This window comes from Trifolium pratense, linkage group LG4 (genome assembly GCF_020283565.1).
Source record: "Trifolium pratense cultivar HEN17-A07 linkage group LG4, ARS_RC_1.1, whole genome shotgun sequence".
NCBI classification, from domain to species: Eukaryota; Viridiplantae; Streptophyta; class Magnoliopsida; order Fabales; family Fabaceae; genus Trifolium; species Trifolium pratense.
This window is the reverse complement of record NC_060062.1, coordinates 29,786,849-29,813,398: the sequence shown is the minus strand read 5'-3', so window position 1 is coordinate 29,813,398 and position 26,550 is coordinate 29,786,849. Positions and strand designations below refer to the sequence as shown.

The 26,550-nt window shown below is 34.8% G+C and overlaps 1 protein-coding gene, 1 long non-coding RNA gene and 1 pseudogene across 2 annotated transcripts; 2 read left to right on the top strand and 1 right to left on the bottom strand.

Moving 5' to 3' along the window:
- Positions 1-9,614: 9,614 nt before the first annotated feature.
- LOC123922443 lies at positions 9,615-10,574 on the top strand (annotated as a pseudogene).
- A 2,082-nt stretch (positions 10,575-12,656) lies between these two features.
- On the top strand, positions 12,657-13,314 carry LOC123881809. The gene is made up of 2 exons (XR_006799611.1): positions 12,657-12,816; positions 12,922-13,314. It is a non-coding gene; the product is annotated as an uncharacterized LOC123881809 (long non-coding RNA).
- A 955-nt stretch (positions 13,315-14,269) lies between these two features.
- On the bottom strand, positions 14,270-18,302 carry LOC123881808. The gene is made up of 3 exons (XM_045930550.1): positions 18,087-18,302; positions 17,836-17,909; positions 14,270-14,636 (listed from the first exon to the last, which is right to left on the bottom strand). The coding sequence occupies exons 1-3, from the start codon at positions 18,300-18,302 to the stop codon at positions 14,546-14,548; spliced, it is 381 nt and encodes a 126-aa protein (XP_045786506.1). The 3' UTR covers positions 14,270-14,545.
- Between the last annotated feature and the right edge of the window lie 8,248 nt (positions 18,303-26,550).

Genomic DNA, 26,550 nt, shown 5'->3' with positions numbered 1-26,550 from the left:
AAACATTTGCGCCAGTTGCAAGACTGGAATCTATTAGGCTACTTCTTGGTATAGCATGCATCTTCAAATTTAAGCTGTACCAAATGGATGTCAAGAGTGCCTTCCTAAATGGGTACTTACATGAAGAAGTTTATGTGGAGCAGCCAAAAGGTTTTGTAGATCCTGCTAATCCTGATCATGTGTACAAGCTAAAGAAGGCTCTTTATGGACTGAAACAGGCTCCAAGGGCCTGGTATGAAAGGCTGACAAATTTTCTTGTTAGTCAAGGATACAGAAAAGGAGGCCATGACAAAACCCTGTTTGTTAAAGAACAAGAAGAGAAGCTGATGATTGCCCAGATTTATGTTGATGATATAGTATTTGGTGGAATGTCTGAAAAGATGGTGCAACATTTTGTACAACAAATGCAATCAGAATTTGAAATGAGTTTGGTAGGTGAGCTGACATATTTCCTTGGTCTGCAAGTAAAACAAATGGAAGACACCATATTTGTCTCTCAAAGCAAATATGCGAAGAACATGATCAAAAAGTTTGGAATGGACACTGCAGCACACAAGAGAACACCAGCTGCTACTCATCTAAAGCTAACCAAAGATGAAAATGGCATTGATGTTGATCAAAGCCTATACAGGAGCATGATTGGCAGTCTATTGTATCTTACAGCTAGTAGACCAGACATCACCTTTGCTGTGGGTGTTTGTGCAAGATATCAAGCAAAGCCAAAGATGAGCCATCTTGTACAAGTCAAAAGGATTCTGAAATATATAAAGGGCACCAGTGATTATGGGATTCTGTATTCCCAGACCAAGAACTCAACTTTGATAGGGTATTGTGATGCAGATTGGGCTGGAAGTGCTGATGATAGAAAGAGCACTTCAGGAGGATGCTTCTTTTTGGGTGATAATTTGATCTCATGGTTCAGCAAGAAGCAGAATTGTGTGTCTCTGTCAACTGCAGAGGCTGAATACATAGCTGCAGGAAGCAGTTGTTCCCAGCTGATGTGGATGAAACAGATGCTGAAAGAATATAATGTCGACCAAGATGTCATGACATTATATTGTGACAACTTGAGTGCGATCAATATATCCAAGAATCCAGTTCAACACTCAAGAACCAAACACATAGACATCAGACATCATTTTATCAGAGACCTTGTTGAAGAAAATTGTGTGGAACTCAAGCACATTGGTACAAGTGAACAGCTAGCTGACATTTTTACAAAGGCGCTTGATGCTAATCAGTTTGAATTTTTAAGGGGCAAATTGGGAATTTGCCTGCATGAAGAAGCATAGCAGTTACAGCAGTTGAGGCGTGCAAAAGGAAACCGTTTTCTCTCCCATCATTCAATGCACGCTAATTTAGGGAAATCATTACAAACTTCCCTTAAATATGTCTGTACACGCAATCAATGCACTTTCATTAAAATCCTAATTTTCTACCGTGAACCCTATTCTTCCACTTCCAACCTCAACTTTCATCCATTCAACTTCCTAAACCTCAAAAATCATCATCCAAACATGTCTGAATCTTCCCAAACTACAAAGTCCGGCCGTTCTACTCGATCAAAGGCACTAATCATCAAGGATGCTGTACCTGTTACAACTGTTCGTGCTTCCAAATCTAAAGCTCAAACAAATGTCGCTGAGAAGAAAGGGAAAGGAAAAACTGCTGAAAAGAAAGAAACTCCAAAAGTAAGTGATGATATCTCTCCTTCGACGGTGAAATCTAGTAAAGGAACTTCTAAAAGGAAGAGAAGGGATTATAAATCTAAGTTTGCTCTGTCTATGTCCGATTTGGTTTTTGAATCGAATGTTAACACATCCGAGAAAGCAACCAAAGTAGAATCTCAGAACCCTAAATCTGTCTCCGAAGTTGTTGAAACACTTATTTCAATTGCTGGAAACCCTAATCAAGATAATTTGGGATCTGATGCTGAGAAGAGAGATCTGAATAATGTGCCTGTTGATACTGAGATGGAAGACACTCCTACAGAGGTTGAGCCTAATATTGCTGAGAAATCACCAACAATTGCTGAGATGGTGGCTGAAAAATCAATCCCTGTTGTTACTGAAGAAGTTGTAATGAAGGATGTTGAAACATCCTTGAATGAGAATGAAGAAGTAGAAACTGCAACTGCTGAGGAAGAACCTGTGAAGGAAACTGTTGCTGAAAAGGATGTTGAGACAACTGCCACAACATCTGAGTCTACAGATGAAGAAACTGGGACTGCTGATGAGGGTACTTCTGATCATGAAGGGGACACTCAATCTGAAGAGAGTAACCAGTCCATCCCTACAGATGAGCAAGAAGTTGAAGCTGACAAGCCTGCAGAACCTGAGAAAGAAAAAGAGAAAGATGTTGTTGATGTTGATGATTATGTCACCACCAAGACTGCTGTAAAACCAACTGGTGGTATAACAAAGAGGTTGAGAAGCTGTACAGGGAAGGCTGTGGCCACTGCAAGCAAGACTCCTGCACCAAGAGTGAAAACAAAAGGTGTTGGACCAGTCAAAGGTTGGAGCAAGGTTCTCTCCCCTCCTGCCAAGAAGAAGGAAACATTGAAGAGAAAGAAGGAGTCATCTAGTGACTCAGACTATGATGTTGCTGAAGATGCTGTTAACATCTCCTCTGCCAATCCTAAGAAGACTACTGTGAAGAAGGCTCCACAAGGTGTTGAAGAAGCCCCATGTGATAACATCTCCTTCCATCGTGCTGCCTTTGCACTGAGATGGGACTACATTTACCAAAGGAGATTGGCTGTTGAAAGGGAACTGTCCAAAGATGCTCTCAAATGTCAAGACATCTTTGAATACATCAAGGAAGCTGGCCTGATGAAGACAGTCTGTGATTTCAGTCCATGTTATGAGCTGCTTGTGAAAGAATTTCTGGTGAACATCCCTGAAGAATGTGATAACCCACTGAGCAAGGACTACCACAAAGTTTTTGTCAGAGGTAAATGTATCAATTTTTCTCCTGTTGTGATAAATAACTACCTAGGTAGATCTGTAGAACCTAAGGCTGAATTAGAAGTTGCTAATGATGTTGTGAGTGCTGAGATAACTGGTGGTAAGGTTAAGGTCTGGCCTACAAAGAAGCTGATACCCACGAGCAAATTAAATGTCAAATATGCCATCCTCAATAGGATAGGGTCAACAAATTGGGTGCCAACCAAGCATGCAACCAATGTTGCTACAAACCTGGGTAGATTTATATATGCTGTAGGAACCAAGTTTGACTATGACTATGGGTCCTTTATTTTTGATCAAACCATTAAGCATATTAGATCAACAGCTGTGAAGATGCCAATAGCTTTTCCATCTTTGCTGTGTGGAATTATCTTGGCCCAATACCCAGACATCAAGGCTGTGACTGACACACCTAAGAAGAGGGAATCAGGTTTTACTTTTCATCATAAACTTTTTGGTAATCACAATGTTACTGAACATGTTGGGACATCTGCTGGTGGAGCTGCTGTTATGACCAAAAAGGAGATTATTGCTGGTTTAAAGGCTCAATGTCAGGATATTGATAAACAACAGGCTGAGCTTGAGGAGAGGAAGAATGTGTTCTTGAAAATGATTGAAGGATTGGAAACTGATGAGATACCTGTCAAAGCTAGTGCAAATGTGGCTGCTACAGGTGATCAAAACAATGCAGATGAGGAAGAAGGTTATGCTACTGCTACAGATGAGGATGAAGCCTCTGACAGTAGTGATGATGAATGATTTTGTAATCTGTCTTAATATTTTACTGAACTTTGTTATTTGTTTTTGTGGGTGGTTTGTATTTTAGCACCTTCTGAGTGCATGGTCTGTACCTTTAATTCTGCACTTTGGATACTTAACCTTCCTGTTTTGGCACATTTTGTGGCTAAAAAGGGGGAGTAGTACTTTGCTTTGGTTTGTTTGTTTCTGCTACATGTTGTTGTGTCTTTTGTTGTGACATGTTTTTAAGTAGCAGTAAGCAAGTATTCAGGGGGAGTAAAAATTTTACCCTGAGATGATGCACAAGCTGATGAAGTCAGGGGGAGTTTGCTACTGAATAGATGCTGCCCTGATTGGACGAACATGTGCTAGAAGATGTGCTCCCATATGTCACAACAACTTTGATGACATATGACATATGATATATGTTTTGCTCTGATACCACGTTTTTATTTTGCTCGAGGCTAATTGATGATAACTCCGCTGCTGCTGCCTCTGATGCATATACTTTTCACCTATGTGAAATTTTGTTTAAATGATGCTCTAACATTCCTTCTTTTGTGTGACCATGGTGATTTGAAGGATTGCGCTTTTTATATCTCTCAAAGGTAATGGCCTGAAATTGTTTTAGCCAAAAATTGCCAAAGGGGGAGATTGTTGGATATTTGAATTGGCTTAATTTTGCTAAAACAAATATACTAACAAGATGTTGGATAACATGTTACAACATCATATTTATTCAAGGAAATCTCGCGCATTTATGAGAGCATCTGCTATTTATGGAAATCCACTTAAAGAGCACGCTCAATGGAGATTTGATCTGATCAGGTATTTTAAGGGTAAGATAAGACTTAATGGTACAACGGTATGATCACAATTATCCTATAAAGTCCTTAAACACTTTTGGAAAGTTTCTATACACTCTTGATGAAGATCAAATGAGAATCAGATCACCTTTTATGAGCTACAAGGAGCGTCCTATCAGTAATGAAGAAAGTGGAGCGTGCTAGATCATTATATATACGAAGACCAAGCTCAAGACTAGGCATCTCATTGAAAAATATTAGTTACACATATTGAGTCTTTAGTGAGTCTTTGTTGAGTGTTTTATTGTTTGATTGTAATTCTTGCTTGTGGATTCTATAACACGAGTTAAGAAGTAAGTTTGTTATTTTAAGGTTACTCCTAAGCTTTGAAGTACGGAGTTTACCATGTGTGATTCACTTGAAGCTTTTAAGCAAAAGTGAAGTGTTGTCTTGACAAGTTGTCACCACATCTTTCCAAACATTGTATAATCAACACAGGTTGTGTTGTGTGAGTGGAAGTGAGATGGGATCTCATGTCTAGGAGTTCCTAGGCAGAAGTTGCATGAGTAGTGTCGAGGTTATAAGGCGTAAACCAGGGTTTGCTGGAGGTCTTAGTGTAAGGCGTAAATCCTAGGGTTTGCTGGAGGTCTTAGTAACTAGAGCTATTAGTGGATTTCCTTCCTGGATTGGTATCCCCCAGAGTAGGCAGTTGGCTGAACTGGGTTAACAATTACTTGTGTCATTTATTTATTTTCTGTCAACTTTTTATATGTTATATAAGATGTGCCAACAATAGAAAACAACATTATACACAAAGTAGTTGTTGGGACATCTTAGGCAACATCATTCTAGTGATACCAGAATTTCAGTTCTGTTAAGGGGAGTATAGTTGCTGAACGTGCTAGGAGGTCCACGGGGTTCCCTAGGCCTTTCGCCTCTTCGTCTTCCTCCTCCCCGGCTGGGCTGTTCAGCATTTGAGCGAGGAGCAGGTTGACTGTTTCCTGCTCGCCCATAGCGGGCAGCATCTGCAGCTTGTTGCTCTTCATATTGGATGTATGGTTGAGATTTGAGGAGGAGGTCGCTAAAGGTGCGTGGTTTTTCGATTCCAACGGCTTTTGCAAAGTCAGTATTCGGTCTGAGGCCCCTTTGGAGCAGGTATTTCTTCATATCATCAGTTGTTTCTACCTGGACGGCCTCTTTGTTGAACCTCTCTATAAAACTACGGAGAGATTCATTATCACCTTGGAAGATGGCGTCCAGGACTGCCTCGGTCTTTGGCTGCTTGCGGGAAGCAGTGAAGTGTCTGCGGAACTGGTCGGAGAGGTCCATCCATGAGACAATGGAACGAGGAGGTAGGCTGTGATACCAGGCCATAGCTCCCTTCCTGAGGGTAGTTGGGAAAATTCTGCATCTTATAGCTCCGCTGACCCTTAAGAAGTTCAGGGTAGCGTTGATTGAAGCAATGTGTTCATCTGGGTCTGTGAGTCCATCGTAGGCTGGGAGAGCAGGTGGTCGCTCGAATCCCTTTGGCACAGGTGCTTGGAGAATGTCATGAGATAAGGGGCAGCGAGGATCCTCTTCGTCACTCTCATGTGAGTTCAGGGGAGGTGAGTCCTCACGATCAGGAGTTGGGCTCCTGGAGAATTGGCTGCGAGGAGGTGTTCGGTCCACCGTTTTTCCTTTCTTCACAATAGGAGAAGATATACCCTCGCGGGGAGGGGAGACATGGTCTCTTTTCTTGCTAGGCTGCTCAATCCTCTCAAGTGCAGGTCGTCGTTGTCTGACAACCTCTTGACGAGGAGGGGATTGAGAAGCAGGAGTTCTCCTCGGAGGAGAGTTGTTCCTTGAAAATCGCTGCTTCCTTTCCAAGCGATCAAGTCTTGCGTTCTGCTCGTCCATGCGGCGATTCTGGCCTTGGAGAGCTTCAGTGGTTTGCTTCAGGGCAGCTATGAGCGAAGCAAGCTCAGCGTTGGTAACTGAGGCAGCGGACAAGTCGGTCTCTGCCGATTTGCCCTGCTCGGACTGGGGGCGCTTCCCAGCCTGTTTCTCAGTCAGGACGACCAGGTCGCCGTCCTCAGAAGTCCAGGAAATTTCCTGCCCGTCTCTTGGGTCAGACTCGGGGAGGGCCTGGTGGTCAGGGATGAGAGCAGGAGATAGGCGGGGAGAAGCGGGAGGAGCAGCGTCCTCAATGTCATTGTTGAAATGAGATGAACTGGCCATGATAGAAATGTGAATGATTGGTTTTGTTCTTTGGTTTACTTGCTCGAAACAAAGAAGGGGAGAACTCAGATCCCCACAGTCGGCGCCACTGATCTTAACTGTTGATCAGAACAGGTAGGAGGCCAGCTGGAAGTCCGTTGAGCAGGTGGTAGGTAGCAATCCGAGCAGATGATCCACGGAGGGGGGGGTTGTACCTGCAGGTGCTCCGATGCCAAAGTCAGACAAGGAATATAGAGAGCAAAGAGGTACTTAGAGAGAGGTTAGAGAGAGAGAGTAATTGCAATAATGAATAGTGTCTACCTTGCTCTCCCAAGAGGGAGAGTATTTATAGCCCCCAGCTCTGGGCCAAAGGTCCTCTTAGTGGGTTGGACTGGCCAAGGCCCATTAAGAGGGACTGCCAAGATATCACCCTTAGATGGTGGGTAGAGTAGTAATTTTACCCTATCTTGGTGGAGAGGTTGTGCCATGCTGACATGGAGATGATTGGGCAAGCCATGTGGACTTTGTGAGGGTCTAGGTGGACTAGCATTAGTCTAGTCCAGAACAGGTTAGCTAATAAATTATTTCATGTAAGTACTTTGGAACAGCGCTTTTAGCCTTGCTGCATTTCTTCCGACATGTCAGAATCCCCTTCTCAATCGTCACCGTCGAAGCACACTGAGTACATGATCGAAAATACCAACCATCTCCTGCATCTATTTCACAAATTCTAGCGATCACTGTGCCATGACACGGCTACACATATCGAAACCAATGATAAGAAAAAATTGGTAAGTTAGAGTTAAAAGAATTATCTATATATTAAAAAATGTTACGGAATATGTAAACAATTAGGTTAGGAATTTGAAATATAAATGTAACGCATTGGCTTCAATCAAATTCTCAATTGTCATCATATTTGTATTCAGCAGTGTGACACCAGGGCCTTCCGCACGGCAAATTGTATTTTGTCACCCTTGACAACAAAAATTAGAAAGAACAAATATGTTATTTTTAATATATGTACATATATGAAAATAAGCTAAATAAAAAAAAAAACAAATATACATAAACGAATTACCTGATCATCAACCAAAAGAAGATTCATGAAAATTACTTCATTAGGACTATACTTATTAGTAACGCTCCACATATTTGCCACACGAATTTGCACCTCCAAATCCTTTTTTCCAGGATAGAGAACAACCAATGGAGTTGGAGTTGTTGATTTTCCAGCCATGAGTGATAAAGGATTGTAGTCAACCAAAAATTAACAAAGACGAAAGCAATTAGGCTGTGCTCATTTTTTTTTAGCTAAATATGCGGTGCTCAATTTGATACATAAGAGTTGTTATTTATATTGAAAAACATAATATTGATTTTCAATTAGGGTTTCGTATATTTCATGTCTTTTTATTTATTTCTGCTTACTAATTTTACGCATAAACATTAAAAACCAAAAAAGAGACCAAAAAATACTCGATAAAATAAAATCGTATTAATTATAGGCGTATTAATTAACTTCTAAAATTAAACGACATTAAATGTATTAATTAATTGCTTGATATTTAACATCTTTACATTTTTTTTTTAACACAATTTATGTAACCATATTAAGGAAATACCGTAAAAAAATACTCGATAAATATATAGAATAAAAAAGGACAACCAATATATATATATATATATATATATATATATATATATATATATATATATATATATATATATATATATATATATATATATATATAGAATACATTTAATCACTAAACAATATTTGAATCCTAAATTGCTTCAAAAAAAAAAAATTGAATCCTAAATACTTTGCAAACACGTAAAAAAAAACAATATTTAGATCTACAAAAGGACAACCAATATATATATAGAATATATTTAATCACTAAACAATATTTGAATCCTAAATACTTGCAAACACGTAAAAAAAAAAGGAATGTTAATAAATATAAAGGAAATTATTGATGGTGTTTATCAATTATTACACATAATTTTAATCACAATTTGTATACTTGGCATAGTGGTTGAGAATATTGTCTTGCACTGAAGGGTTGTGAGTTTAAATCTTAGTCAAGACAAAATTGTCTTATTTTTTATTAAAAATTGCAAGATAAAATGGAGGGAAACGGGAAAAGCAAATTAGGGTTTAGAATTTGCTTGTGTATACAAGCTTATAATATAAAAGATTGTTTAAACAATTGTTTAGCAAAATATGATGATTTAATGACTATTTTATTTCCTTTTGATTAGATATATTCAATCATTATAGTGACTATTTGCTTCCATTAGTCCATACTTTGTTTTTATATATATAAACATATAATCGAGAACCCAAAAATCGACTATAAACCCAGTTTTCAGCCGATTTTAGGGTTTATAGTCGAATTTTGGGTTTTCGGTCAAATTTTCGTTTTTCGGTCAATTTTAGGGTTTATAGTCGTTTTTTGGGTTTTTGGCCGATTTTTTTGGGTTTAAGGTCGATTTTTGGTTTTTGGCCAATTTTTTGGGTTTTCGGCCGATTTTAGAGTTTTTGTCGATTTTTGGTTTTTCGGCCGATTTTTTGTTTATGGACAATTTTAGGTTTTGGGCCGATTTTTTTGGTTTTCGGCCGATTTTTGGGGTTTCAGGTCGATTTTCTGAATGTGAAATGCCAAAATCTATAGATGATGATACATTGTTTGCCCTGGTAAAAATGGGATCCAATGAGCAGGAGGTTTTAATAGCCATAGAAATATTAGGTCTAGACGCCTCGCTTGATGACCTGGTCGATTACAATGGTGTTGCTCAACTGGCGAAAGCCGAAGATGCCATTCTGCCTCTTGAAGATAAACCACAAAGCAGCGGACATTCAAAGTTAAAGAAGTGGAGTCTCTATTAATATGAAGTAATGGGAAAGAATAGACCAAAGGTAATTGAGAAGAGAGCCCTGTGTGAGGAGGATGATGAGGCTCATGCACTTAATCTGCCTAATCCGATGATGGGGTTTGGGATTCCCACCGAACCGAGCTCTGTAGTTACAATCGAAGATTGCTTGAAAACAGTACACTGCAGTGCAAAACTCACAGATAGGATCCGAGAACCAAGCTTAATTGTCTTTAAACAGTATACTGTAGTGTAAAACTCACAGATAGGATCAGGAAAGCGGTTGAAAAATGTGAACAGTTGGAAGAACCAACCGAGATTGTCAAAAAGTTTGTTTTGGATTAGTGTCGGAAGTGGAATTTGGTATGGGAGGGCAAGAATAAAGTTTCCCCCTCTAGAGCCCGACGAAGTGGAAATGTTGTTGGGATTACACAAGGGGGTGGTATAAGTTGGACGGACAAATTCAAATCACTTGGAAATTCTTTCCAGGTTGACACAGTGGCATATCATCTATCTGTTCTTAAGGAAATGTATCCTGATGGGGTTAATCTTCCGTCTCTCACTTTTCTGGAATTGGCGGTGCAGAGGTAGCTCTCCATCGACTTGGCATCCCTCTGAAGAATGTGGTGTCAGTTGAAAAATCATAAGTCAATAAGAACATTTGTCAAAAGTTTGTGGGAGCAGACAAATCATAAGGGGACTTTGTATGATATGGATGATGTGCAACAACTTGATTCTGATCATTTGGAGCAACTGATGAGCGCAAACGATTTTGGGTTATATATTATCAAGTTATCACTGCTGTTCAAAAAAATAAAAAATAAAAGAAATTATCAAGTTATCACTTGAGTTTGGTCTAGATTATAGAATTTAAATAAAATATGATGATTTAGTGACAATTGTTTAAACAATTGTTTAGCAAAATATGATGATTTAATGACTATTTTATTTCCTTTTGATTAGATATATTCAATCATTATATTGACTATTTGCTTCCATTAGTCCATACGTTTTTTTTCTTATATAAACATATAATCGGGCAGTTTTTTTTATAGTGACGATTTGCTTCCATTAGTCCATATTAATGTACCATTACACATATAAATGTAGGTATATGCAAAGTTGATCAATATGACAATAATGTAAGGAGAAATGATGTGACATTGTAAGTGGATGACATGGCTAAATGAAGAAATTTCATTGGTTTAAGTGGATTAGGGTTTAGAGAACTAATAGGATAACTATCTAGGATTTATATATATAGATTTATAAATCAATCGAAATACTAAAATGTAAATAAACAAATATTGTAATATCTTATTTTGTTTAGCTATTTTCTATAATTAGTTTATGTTTTACTTAATATTTTGGAGTATTTTTTTGTCACGTAGCCTAATAGCTAGAAAATTCACCTTAAAGAGGGTTCGAACGATGGCTCCTGCACATATAATGCGATATTTCTACCAACTGAGTTAAACTCACATAAACTATTTTGGACTATCTTTACTACTTTTTATTTTTTTTGAAGACTTACTACCTTTTGTTTATTTTCAAATATTGGGTGGATTATGTACATTATCCAAATCCAAAATGAATAAAATAATCATTTAAGTGAGAGCATTTTTAGAAATAAAAATTTCAAGTTGTTTGTGGGATACGCAAAGAGAAATTATGTTGTCACTTATCACTCGTTTTATTTTTGGGTATTTTCAAGTGTCGATATTTGGCTTATTTTTAATTTTTTTTATTACTACTAATGGTGCTTATAAATAAATATCATTTTCATATCTGTCTTTAGATTGAGTTGTTGAATCTTCAATTATTTTTGAATAAAAAAATGTGTCATAAGATACGCATTCATTTTTTTATTAAAAATAAACAACATTCATTTATTCAAATTGACAGATCATCGATGCAATAAAAATTCAAAATCATTAAAAATAGGAGGCATAAATTTGCGAACAAACTCAAAGCATCTATGTTAATTAACATAAAAACGACAAATTACATAAGCCTACAAATATAACTATATTAAAATGTCCGGAATATCTCTGCCTCTGAATTTATAGCTTTGATGACATCAAAGTCGACATTGATTGGATTTGCACTAGATCAGAATTAATCCTTCAACCTGAAACAAATGAACACAACACAAAGACAAAAAACAAAATACACCGCACAAACACGATACAACAAAATACATTGGACGAATACGAGAAAACAAACAAATATGTGAAAATCGCACTTATTTATTATAAGAAGAAAGGGAAAAAAATTACGAGTGTTGATTCCAAGATAAAATTGACCTTAAATCACCCTTCTTTAACAGACTAAGAGGAGAAAAAAAAATTGTGACGCATAGAGTTACACATTTTGTTTTTTTGAAAACAACATCCATTGTTTTTTTTTTTTTTTTCTCATATCCATTGTTTTAAAATAATAGAAAATGTGTATATTTCAAGAGAAAACACTGGTTTACATTTAATAACAAATTATTGTGTAAATCAATATGAATTATATAATTGATTTGAATGGTAATGCAGAACAAATCATGAAATTACAAAATTAAATTAAAAATCAACGTGGCACAAGTGGTAAATACAGTTCCTTAACCATTTGGTCCTGAGGTCGATTCCTGATCGTTGCGTATGAAGAAACATTTGTTGGGAGAGATCAATTCCTTAAATGAATCTCAATTACCTCGAGGGTGTTAGTCTCTGCAGTTGCGTGCGGCGGATATCTTTAATTTATAAAAAATTACAAAATTAAATACGCATTATTTTTTATTAAATGATTTTATCAATTAGAATTAACCTTATAATAATACATTTTACTTGTGCATAAACATGTTCGCATCCTAATTGTGCATTACTCCAACGAATAACTTTACCATGGTTCAGATAGAAAACAACTGTCGTGAAACATTAAAAAAGTAATGAAAAACTAGGAGTGATGAAAAGATAAAAAAGAAAATAAATCTTTTACCATCACGAAAGGTTAATAATTGTTATAGTTTTATAAAGGGTTTTATAATTTCACGAATTCGAAAAAATATTATATTATTTTTAGGAGAGCACGAACTCTCTACCCTATAAAAAAGATTAATTCATATTCTATTTCTTACATGCAAAGAGAAAAAGATATGGCTGAAACTCTCAAATTTGTTTATAGTTATACTATGATTCTATTTCTTTTCTTATTTTTTGTCGCAACGGAATCCGGTACAGGTAAGCCATTTGTTCATCTTTTCAATTTTCCTTCTTTATTTTGTACTTCTTACATAATCTCTTATCATTTTAATAACATTATTTTATTTTATTTTTTTATTACAGAACTTATAGAATGTGAAAAAGATAGTGATTGTCCAATATCTTGGCACGAGTTTTTTTGGTTTAGGTGCTATCGTAATAAATGTAAATGGGTTCATAGGTTTCCCTGATTCTGAATTTCATATCCAGGAGAATAAGACTGTGTGCTATCAAAATAAATGTGTAGTATATGTTATGATAGAATATTTCATTAGTTGTCATTTATTTATTGTAATGCCATCCAATAAAGTTTTTCTTTCCCTAATTTCATGTACCATGTATGTATATTGTGTGTAAAAAAATAAATAAAGAACCTTGTGTATAATTTTGTATTCTAAGATGATGGTATGGTTGCATAAAAATACAAGTGATGGTAAGGCAACAAAGAGTGTTATTTAAATTATATTCTTCTCTTTTGATTTTGGTGTAACTAGAATTAGGGCATACTATTCTTTTTCATTTGTTTACCATTTGTATGCCCTAATTCTAGTTACACCAAAAGAGTGTTCTTTTTCATTTGTTTACCATTTTAATTGTATGTTTAATTCTTTTGTTAAAAAAAAATTGTATGTTTAATTCTCAAAGTTGTGGTAAACATGACTCGTTATGCAATATATTTATGTTACATAAATATTTTTCTAAGGTGTTGATTTATCTTATGTTACATAAATGTCTTTTAAAAATGGAAAAATGATTTTATCCTCTTTTTTTTTGACGAATAAAATGACTTTATCCTTGTTTTAGTGAAATCGTGTATAGTGTATCTTAGTGTTTAAATTATCGACACACTATAATTGCCACAAAAATTGAAACAGAAGATTTATATATGTCAATTTAAACGAGAATTTGGACTCGTTATATTTTTCTAAGTTGAGGAATGAAAAATTTGTTGGAAAATAATTAATTCAAGAGTCGGAGAAAAATCGTTGTTGAAAAAACTATTTTAGGCACTAGGTTTACAGTAAAATTCATCCGCGAAACAAATGCGTCATCAAGAGGAAGCTTGGGGTGAAAGTCATGAGCTCATGACATTTTGTGATGTGCAGTGATGTGTTTAAGAGAGATGATTTGATGGGCAATGATGAATTTAAAAGATATTAGTAAAGATTTAGTTGAACTTCGGTGTAAGTTAGCATGTTATACAGATGAAATTAGCAAATTCCTCATTGAAAAACTTTTGTACCAAATAGTATTATCATCCCAAAAAGACTACTTTTATGTAACTAAACAATAATGGTTAGTAAAAGTACAGCAAACACTGGTTAAGTGAACTCGGATCACAACCCTATATGGCCTAAAATTAACAAGCTTCGGCACGAAGTTTAGCAGTCAGAAGCTAGTTAACAGGAAAAACTAATGACCTCTGTGTATCTTCAAAAGAACAAATTTGTGAGCTTTTTTATAAAGTTGGTAACGCGTTAAAAGCTGCTACTATTCAATGGAAGCAAAATACCATCTCCAAAAATTCTGATACATTTATCTTTTAATGCTAAAAACTTACAAACCAACAATCGGATAGCTTAAGGAAGTAGAACATTACTACCAAACAACCTATCCCATCAAATGGCTAACAATCAAAAGCAAGATCTAAATTATGGGTGGCTCTACCCGCCAGCTAACATCTAGCGCTTCATCACAAACAGATTAATCAGTTTATGCCATTCTGTCCACCATTATTTTCCTGGTTTGGTTTCCCACTGCAACAGTAGAAATGTGGAAGCCTGACGCGACCACAACCCCTGCAGAAGAAGTGAAGTTATTAATCACATATGAAGTTATGAACCAGAAAAATACATGAATTTTATTTGTCAATCTTATAGCAACAGCATATAATAGACTCACAGTCTCATACAATACTTAGTAAACTAATAAATGTATGTCATGTAAACAATGGACGTGCTTTTGAATTTGTCTGTGCAACCAAGTAATAAACCATTCCCAGGAAGGTGGTTGAACCCATGATACTCTACAGTTTTAACCGTCTAACGAGCTAGGAAGAAAAAGAAAGATTGAATTTTAACCCATATCCCGTTGTCTTCCTAGAATTATGTACATACACGTCGCTCATAGAATCTAATAGATAAACCATTTTCAGTCCCAACACAATATGACTATGAATAGATGTACAGTTAAGCTTTCACAATTTCAGAACAAGGCCCAGTTAAGACAAAAGACACAAATAGGACAACAAAATTTGTTAAAGAGAAAGGGAAAACAATAAAAAAAATGTGTTATGTTGTGAAGAAAACCAAAACTGACTTATGCATAAGCTACGATGAATATGTGCTAATGGACCGAGTCCAACAAATGTGCATTTTTTATAATAAAAATGAGCAAAACCATTAAAATGTCATAAATCCTACACACACATATATAACGTTTTTCTTTTGATGGCCCGTCAAACACATGTAGAAACATGAACTGATTTGCATTGTTCTCTTATGGCATCTATTTTGCTTAAAATCAACTTTAAAGCTATTTTGATCCAACAAAAAAACTTTCAAAATTCTACATCATATAATATTTTGAACAAGTTTTTTATTATAGTGCTTACTGTCCTACACGGGCTACAACAACTGAAAAATTAATTATAGCTAAATATTAACACAGGTATTGACTGTTTTGTAATTGGGATTTTGTCTTTGCTTAGTCAAGGGTTTACTCTTATTTTTGTATCAAATAGGCATATGTTATGCCATTCATTTATAATAATAATTCTTTCGGCTTTTGCAGAAAACAATCAACACATAGGTATGTAACTGCTTTAAGACCACTTATTATGTCTAATTATTCAACTACTTGTTAAACAAATGTTGCCCACTTTAATCTATGCATCAATACGAAGATGACTTCCCTACATACAGCAAGTGATAAACTAAATGTAGTAAAATATTAACACTTAGGGTTTTTTTTTTAATCAATAAAAGATTTTATTAAGAAAAGCAAGTGGAAACTAGCACAAGAAGTGCACGGCGACTAAAAATGTGACCAAAAAATAAAAACCAGGATAATCAACAACAGAATAGCATAGAACAAACAAGAACAGAACAACACCTAACTAAAAGGCCAAAGCTTCACCTCTCCAAACAAACTAAAGGTTCCATTCTCCACTCATACAAAAGACACAGAGCTCCCGTCCCTTGCCCCAACCACCACTTCCAAGACAGAACCTTTATCTCGTCTACCGCAGATGATACGTTAACGATGCCGTTGTCAAAAATCACCGCGTTCCGCATACGCCATAACACCCAGACCACTGCCGTCCAAATTTCGCAAGAATTTTTCTTCTTCGACTGACCCCCCAGAAAATTCAGAACAGAAAAGAGATTATGCTTGAAAGAAAAGTCAAAACCCAGCCAACCAAAAATCTCCCACCAAACCTGCGAAGCCACCTCACAATATAAGAAGGAATGCACAGAAGCTTCTGCCTCAATACCACAGTAAACACAATTCTGCTCTCCCTCTGCTAGAGGAATTTGTCTTCTCGGAAGATTTTGATGTGTCGGAATACGAACATGCAGCAGTTTCCATCCAAAAGCAATAGCTTTTGAAGGATTCTGACACTTCCAAAGAGAAACGGAAGCTTCTGATTCAGCCTCGGATATAGTCAAGAATGGCAACAGCCACTTAACCACAATCATATAATTAGACTTGACCGTAAAAACTCCTCCCTCATCCGGTATCCACCTCCACTTATCAGTCACGGCCGAAAAAACAACTGGTCCGATAGACTCCAGCAACTGCTCCACCAGATTTTCTTCCCACGCGAATAACCTTCAACCCCACCTGAAATCCCAACGCACCTCACCCCCGGCTATGGAACACATCGCTGCCACAGAACTCTCCTTCTGAATCGAGATAGCAAAAAGTCTTGGGAACCTAGGTACCTAACACACAAAGGAACATAGTCCAGCTAAGGATCGTTCCAAAAACTAGTAAGCCCGACATTACCTATGCATTTTCTCAGTCCTTGCTCGAACCAATTTGAATTAAGATTAGTTCCCACTACACAAATATCTTTCCACACACCGATGAAAACCAAGGCTTAAACTCCTCTCCCAAATCCACTCTACCAAGCATTGACTCTCCATACTTACCTTTTATTACTTCCTTCCACATCACATGTCTAATAATGTAGGTATGTAATCGGCTTTAAAACCACTTCTCATGTCTAATAATTCAACTAATTTTAGAGAAATATTGTCCCATTCAATCAATGTCTCAATACGAAGATGAAATAGAAAAATATTGTCAGAAACTTCATAACTTTTCTGAAAAGTTTGAGTACCACTAAAAACTAGAAACAGTTTATGACAAATAGCTCCATACCGTTATGAAGTGGCAACATAATGTACATGTATCCCAGATATTTGAGGATGACAGCGAATAACTAATCAAGAAACCAACAGCAATTGTTTGGGGATATGCATTGTAGGTAACTCATTTGGCCTCCTCTGAGCTTTATTCTCTGCATATTACTATACATAAAGTTTATCCTTTTCTTAACTGTTATTTGTGGGGGTTTGTTTGACTAAGTGGGATGGTAATAACAATAAGCAATGAAGCAATACTTGGTTAAATTTAATAGAGAACAATCAGTTTTAATTGCATTCCAAACTTCGGCTTAGTTTAGAGATTTAGCAGAAGCGTCGAGAGAAGCATGCGTATTTTCACCCTAGTCCCTAAGAATAAAGAAACTCCACCTGTCCCAGACGACTTGCTTTTTTATCGAAAATATCTATAACTATAATGGTTGCTTAAATAAATAATATAAAAATGATATAGAACAATGAAATTATTTTATAATGAAAGAATTTCGCTCAAATATCTTATGTTCAAGGACTCTACTACTTTATAACAAAAAGAAATCACCACATATTTGCAGAACATAGCAAAAAACTGCAACCATTAACAGTAAACAAACACACTATAGCTTACTTGCACAGGACAAGCACAGGAACAGGTTTCAGAGCTTTTGGCCCATTTCTTATTCCTCTTTTATGGGGAGAAGTCTACATGAAAAACAAAACCATCACAAAAGTTATAAAATGCAAAATTGAAAAACTAATCATTTGCATTCACATAATTTCTCCTTAAAACATCCATCAACAAAAATTCAACATTTGTCTATAGTGTCTAGCAAAAAACAGGAAATTTAAAATGACAGAGAAGTTATGAAGATACCTTACCTTACGTTTTGGGACAGCCATGAGCTCCATAGAGCCACCAAAAGAGAAACTTGGGGAACTAAATTCAGGCAAAACAGGTTGCACTGACTGAATCCCATGGTCAATGCTCCCAGCTAAAGGAGGAGATTGAGGAACAGAATGAATCAACCTATTGAACCCTAAAATGCTACCCAAGTTCCTTCTAGCATCCCTTAGAATTGCGACTCGCATTGTCATTTCTGCGGTTAAACAACAAGTTCAGGTTGCCATTGAAGATAGTGAGAGAGAGAGACAGAGAGACGAGGCAGATTTTACACAAAGAGATGCATGATAAGAATAAACAACCAATGAACCACACGTCAGCATTTTTGTTTACCAAGAATTGAAGCCCATCTTTCATTTATTGTTATAGGAAGAACATCTCAATTGAAATATGGAATTACATTCTAAAAATTCACTATATGTAATCTAATTAAATAAATAAAAGACTAAAGGCAAAGCCAAGCACACTGAATTGATTGTAAGTTCAACAATAATGAACTTTTCTACATAATTCAAATCCTGCAGTTTCTAGGGTTCAAAGACATTATGGGCCTATTATAAACAGCTTATAGCAGAAGCACTTATCATGATAAGTGCTTCACTAAGCAAATGAATGTTAGAAGACTACACATTGCTCATGTCAAGAGTCACTTCCTACTTGTTAAATGGAATGTGTCTAAGATAAAAGGTCAAAGAAATTAGCAAGACAATCAATACAATATGTTATCAATAAATAGTTGCAAACCAATAAGTGCTCATGTTCATACAAATATTTACCAAACTTCAAATGTGAAAACATAGTTATCAAGTTAGTCATTTTTCTGCATATGTTCAAAATAGAGGTAGAAATCAATAAATTTCACATTCAAATCAATAAAAACAACACATTCAACAACAATTTCAGAAATCGTCAACAACAACATATTCAACAACACGATGAGAGTGTTGACAGAGAGAAATAGAAATCAGAAGAGGGAGAGAACCTGTGTGTGAGAGAGAGAGAGAGAGGTCCGTGTCGGAGAGAAGAGGGGTTTTGGTTTTGGGCGGTGGAAAGAAGAGGGTTTTAACTTTTTATGCGTCGCGTGAGAAGAGACACGGAGAGAAGGGCGACTGCGACAGTGAGAGATCAGAAGAAGAAAGGGAATATGGGTATTTTTGTAATTACGTTTTTTTAATAAGGGTATAAACGTAAAAAAATAATTTAAAGCATTAAAATACTAGTTTTAAATTTTGAATTTTTTTATGAAGCAACATTTTATTTTATTTTAATTTTTTTGTTTTCACCACCAGTTTTAATCTGATTCGGGGGTTAGTTCTGGCATCAGCCTCCTCCCAATCGTAGTTGCGGGGGATAGAATCGCGGTCCTCCTTACCAAGTTCAGCACCAATCACCACTGGACCAAGTAACGTAACGATTGGTAGCAACATTATATATTCGAATGGACTTAAAATAAATCATATATCATATACATTATATAGATTATTTTCATCATTTTCTTGTATAATACTCCCTCCGTCCCAATTTGATTGACATAATTGACTGTATCACGCATGCCGATGCATAACTTTGACGATTAATATTTTTAATTGTGTAATAGTAAAAATTATAAAAATTGGATATTTTGACAATAATCAAACAACATCTTATATGAAAATATTTATTTTTGTTTATTAGTAGAAAAATAAGGTCAAAACAATATGTGTGAATAGTGCACAACAGTCAATTGTGTCAATCAAATTGGGACGGAGGGAGTAAGAAAATAAAATAAAAAGTAAAAAAAGAAGTTGTTTTGTCGTATATCTTTCGTGAAGATAATACTTGTGCGGATAAGTCTGCAGGTATAGAGCACAATTTACATGGTTAATGAAAATATTCTTTCGTAAGGAACACACACAAAATCATTTGAGAAGTTCCATACGAGAAGCTCTCCCTCTCTTAGCTTTGGAACCCTAGTTTTCTCCCTCACAAAGAAGTACGTCGTCTCCTTCTCACCGAACCAACACTGTCTCTCCCTCTAAAACCCTAAGTCTTTTTCTCTTTCAGTGAAACACACATTGTTTTCCTCTCAACTGCGACGTTCTCCCATCTTTGTGACGAAATCGGTTGCGGTGTATATCGGAATTATGTCACTGGATGTATATCATAACTATGTCTCTAAATGTTGGTCACTGAATGTTATTTGTTGTCGGAACGAGTCCAATGTATATTAAAATTAAGGGCTTGTTTGAAACAATTTTGGTTTTTAATTTTTAAACTGTGTTTTATTACTTTATAAAAGTGTTTTAGAAAATTGTTTTTAAGAAGATAACATTTTTATAAAATTGAATTACCGATCAAGTTTTTAAATTTTTAAAAACTAAAAAACTGCTTCTGAGAAGGAAATTAAACAGGCCCTAAATCACTGAATGTTATTGTCATCGAAGTGTATTCTATAAATTTTAGCTATAAATTTATCTTGTATTGGAGGAAGAAGAGACAATAAGAAATTCAATTCCGGTGAGTCACCAATGTTGTTTATCATGATAGACACTGCATTTGGATCATGTATTCTAAGACACACAAAAAATTAAAACTTATTTTGGATCTTGCGTTCCGAACCTTTTAACGTTTGGATTATGCTTTTCCAAACTATCCTAGGTAGGGATGGCAACGGGCGTCCATGGGTGCGAGTTTGACACTTACCAAACTCACACCCGAAATCATCACCCAAACCCAAAGGTTGTTCGGGTGGCAAAACAACACTCACGCCCACACCCATTAGGTTCGGGTTTTTTCCACCCAAACCTGCAGCACATTTGAAAATAATTTACAAATTTAAGAAATTAAATTCCAACATAGACTTTGAATTAAATTACAACTAAAATTAATATCTTCCAAGGAAATTCAAACATAGACTTTCAAGAAATTACAACATAGACTTTCAAGAAATTAAATTACAACTAAAATTTAAGGTCTTCCAAGAAAATTGAGAGAGACTATGGGGGTAATTAGATAATTATAAAATATTTCGGGTGAGTGTATGGGTTTCGGGTGTGGGTTTGACTGATACCAAACCCACACCCATATTATCGGGTGTCACCCGAACCCAAACTCAAACCCAGTCAAATCGGGTTTCGCCCGTTGACTTGGGTTTGAATTCGGGTGAGTTTCTCGGGTTTGAGTTTTTTTGTCATCCCTAATCCTAGCCCCTAGGTAGCAAAACATAAAATAAATAAAAAATAAAAATAAAACTATTTTGGAATCTGCGTTCCAAAATAAACATTGCTTTTAGATATGGGTTCCAAAACACAAAAAAAAAATGTTGAAAATAAAAATTAAAGACCTATTTTAGATCGGCAATTCAAACTTTTGGACGTTTTGATCCTGGGTTCCAAATTAAAGCAGAGATAATTTAGTTATTAGTTTAGAAGGCCGGAAGCAATTAAGAGGGCTAGAAAAGCAATTTTCATTGTTAATTGATTGGATTCAATCCATTGATCCAATATTCCAATCCATCAAACTTTTTTTTAATCCAAGGATCTACTTATTAAATTTTGTAAAATTCAAAGGATTAAATTTATTTATTTATTTATTTTTCTTTTTTATTTTTTTGATTTTTACCACCAGTTTATTATGGTTTAGGTCAAGTGGATCTACATCAAGTGGTTTCAGTCCCCTTCCGATCGCACTTGCAGTGGATCGAACTGTTGTTCTCCCTACAAAGTTTAGCGTCAATCACCACTGAACAAACTAAAGATTGATAAATTTATTTATTTTAATTATGCAAAAAATAAATTATTTATTTTAAAATAGATACAATGATATTCTCGTAATAAAGTATGAAAGGGTCCACATACATAAACATAACTTAGTTGATAAGGATATTACATATAATATAATATGTAGAGACTATCAAGGATGGAGGCAGAAATTTTGCTTGGGGGCCGAATTTAAAAAATATCATTAGTAAAAAAAAGTTAAATTTTAAAAGTATAACATATATAAGAAAAATGATAAGATAATTAATCTCAAATTAATAGTATGAATCTCAAATTCATGCACTTTGCCCTATAACAATTGCGATGTTTTGCAAAAACAATGTGATTTCTAGTCTCAAAAGAGATATTTTGTCATTAAATTCAATGTTGGGCCAATAAATTATCTTTTTTGGTACAAAGAAATACCATTTTTAGTTGAAAAAACTTATGTTGAGATTAAATTTACACCAAATGTGAAAATAGAGCCAAGATGTTGAATTAAAAAATGGGACATTTTGATTAGTGGATCTTAAGGCCGGATACCAAATTTTTTTTTTAAGAAAAAGGGACAGTTTTCACGGGTTTAATAAAAATAGGGGGATTAAAAGTGAAATTAAGTCAATAATAAAACACATCATACTAATTAAAAAAAATTGAAAAATATTTTGCGAGGGACCGTGGCCTCTGCTGGTCCCCCTACTAGATATAGCTCAAATTAGATATACTCATTTCTTCATTTAATTAAAAGTGAAATTTAGTCGCTCAGAACAAGAGAAATTTTTTTAAAAAAAGTCTAGACCAAAAAAAAGTTTTAAAAAAGTATGTAAGGGCCTCTTTACCAAAAAAATTTAAAAAGCTATGAAAGGACTATATCAATCACCTAACAAATACATCATGATCGTCATCATCCTATGTCAAACATGGAATGTTTTGAAAATAATAAAGAACTTAGCCATATAATTTGAACACTAAAATAAAGAGGAAATTATAAAGAGCTGAGGTTCCCTTTGATGATTGTGGGAAAGTTGCATGCTGGCACGCTGCAAATACAATGGATTAAAATAACGTAATGTCCAACTATTATAAATAAATTTCTCTCTATGGTTTTCAAGTGTGGAATCCCATCAATGTCTACTAATATAATTTGCCTTTTTCTTTTTGCTTTCGAGGCACACGACACCACTAGGTATAATAAGTGTTCCTTGTTCACTTTTGGCAACAATTGTGGAATTTGATTTCATCACAATTGTCACTAATTGTGCTTGGATCCCATCTATTATCATCATTAGTTGAGCCCATAGGGCTTAATCTCATAATTATGTACATATCTGAGATATTTAAAGATTTTGATTCTAAAGTTTCCAATAAAAAATATTGTTGATTAATTGCTACTCTAAATTTGAAATTTGAACCTCTCTAAGAGGTTGGATTAAGCTCAAGACCGGTGGAGAAGCTAAGAGGTTTTGAAAAATATATTCAATACAATCGAATATATTAATCAAGATTTGGAAATCAAATTAGTTATAAATAAATATGGTCGCTCGTTAAAAGTCTCACATTGGCTATAAATATGACATAAATAGTCATTATAAGGATAATGCAAACCTCAATTCTTAAGTTACCTTTTGTGCAAACCTCATGTAAATAAATAAACATCATATGTATGTTCATATATTTTTCTACTATATTTGTCATTTAAATAGCCTAAGAAAGTTTAGAACGGCAATGCTAATTATTGACTTTTACTATTTTGTTTTTGGGTACATGACTTTTACTATTTTAAACAAAATATTTAATATTAGGGCAGTCTATTAATAAACAAATAATTTTTTTTACACAATGCAAGGTTGCCATTTTTTCACTTGATAGGTGCTATGAATTAAATTTGAAATGTAAACGAATTGGGGAAGGGTCTTCTGTGCAGCATGATATTATCAAGAACAAGAATCCATGATGGATGAATCTTATTTTTTCATGATGTCCTAAAACGGTGTGGTTTGAAATTTTGAATTATGATGTTGGACTTTTCATCCTACCAAACATTAATCTGGTTTTCTTACATCCCGAGAACCGGTCTTACATTAATCTGGAAATTTTGAATTATGATGTTGGACTTTTCATCCTACCAAACATTAATCTGGTTCACATCCCGAAAACCTAATCAAAGAGATAGGGGCGGAAATTCAAAAGTCGTAGAGGATTGTCAACCATGAAAATCAGAACAATAAAATTGTAGTAATTAGTTTCTCTTACCATCTTACTATTCGAATAAATTCTAATTGAAATCTCATAAAATCGCATTTAATTTCGACTCAAAAAATTTTTTTTAAGAAACCAAAAATTATGTTAAAAACAATTACGTTGTTTATGCAGAATATTTACCAAATACTAAATAGATATCCAAATTATGTTAAAAACAATTCTAACATCTTTTACAAACGAGAAAGCCACAAAATTGAATAGCATGAGAAAATACATCCTTAGGGAAAAAAAATTCAACCGACGAATCACACCATACCAAACTCAATCAAAAAAATCATAATCGAAGAACAAATGATTAACATATTCTACTACAATGTACCTGTTAAATATGTTTGAATCTCATCCCTAAAAGGTAGTTCATATGGTGAAACTACCCTCACATATTTATACACCTCACATCTCGGGAACCTAAACAATATGAAATTTCAAACAAACCAACAACACAACTACATATTACCATCTTACCATCCTCCAAAGAGATAGGGGCGGAAATTCAAAAGTCGTAGAGGATTGTCAACCATCAAAATCAGAGCAATAAAAGTGTAGTAACTAGTTTCTCTTACCATCTTACCATTCGAATAAATTCTAATAGAAATCTCATAAAATCGCATTTAATTTTTTCAACTCAAAAATCTTTTAAGAAACCAAAAATTACATCATCCAACCCAAAACTTTTAAAATTGTCACAATCTCACCGTTTGCTTCACCTAAAGCATGCCACATTCCACGAATTGGCAATTCACTTCACATAGACACCATCATAGCACTATCATGATACATTGCATTTCATTGACACTTGGATTAAACTTGGAAGAATATGAACTATGCGACACGTATGCACTTGCATTTTCATCATAACATATGGTGCAACCACATGGCAAGGCTATTCCATGCTCCTTTTCCAAAAGATCCCCCACTCTCTTTCCACCATAAATCATGTAAACTAATTTGGAACATTTTCTCAAAAGAAAAAAGAAAACATTTAAGATGTATGAAAATTATCTTACAAATGCATTAATAATATGTTGTCACTTCAAGGTGGATTCTCCGTGGAATCCTCTGATGATTTTTATAAAATGTTTGCTGTCACCATTATAGGGAGTTTCATACATCTTAATTGTGTTGTTTTTTTAAAGGGAAAAATATCACATTTTATTCTCTATTAATATTTGAATTACATATGAGAAGATCCATTTTTATTCTCCCAATCAAATTTTTATCATATACAAAAGCTAGTGTCGAATTTCTCATCATTTATTTAAAAAGGTTCACATTTTTTATTATTTAAACCAATTTATTATTGGTAAAATATTTTCTTTAAATAACTCCACAATAAAGCTCACATACGTTAAATATGGAAAAATAAAAATCGCAAGTTTAAACCAACGCGTACATGGAAAAATATTTCCTCTAAGTGACCCAAAATCTTTTATATTATAAGTTTGTATACACAAGCAAACTCTAAACCCTAATTTGTTTTTCCTGTTTTTCCTCCATTTTATCTTGTAATTTTTATTAAAAAATAATACAATATTGTAAAGACTAGGATTCGAACCTGCAACCCTTCAATGCAAGGCAATATTTTCAACTACTATGGCAAGTACACCAATTGTAATTAAAATTATGTGCAATAATTGATAAGCACCATCAATTTTAAAAGTATATCCCATCAAAATTATTGTTGACTATATTATTCACCACAAATTTTTTTTATGTTTTTCCTGATCAATTATTATTGACTACATTCCATCATATTTATTGATTCCAAATTCAGGTGATCCTCTTGCTTCTATCGTTGAAAGCACATATCCCTACCTTTTACAAAACATGAACGATATAACGTATTTCCAAAATAGAGCTATACTAGCTCCTAAAAATTCAATAGTCGACACAATAAATGATTATATGTTGGATTTAATTCCTGGTGAAGAAAAAACATATTTGAATTATGATACTCCACTCACACAAAATGTAGACGGTCAAACAGTAGATGATGTTCATACTCCCGAATTTTTGAACACGATTTCTACGTCGGGACTTCCAAATCACAAGTTGAGACTTAAAATTGTAGCTTCAGTTATGCTATTAAGGAATTTGATTAAAAAATTAGGATTATGCAATGGAACAAGACTTATTATTACGAGAATGGGAAAACGTGCTCTTGAATGAAAAATTATTTCAGGAAGTAATATTGGTGATCAGGTTTTCATACCTAGATTTTCTCTGACACCATCTGACGTGAGAATTCCTTTTAAATTTCAGCGGAGACAATTTCCTATAATGATTTCTTTTGTGATGACTATTAATAAGAGTCAAGGACAATCTTTAAAGCATGTTGAGATATATATTCCGTCGCCAGTGTTTTCACATGGTCAGTTGTATGTTGCAATTTCAAGAGTTACTTCTAGAAAAAAATTAAAAATATTGATCATCGATGACGACG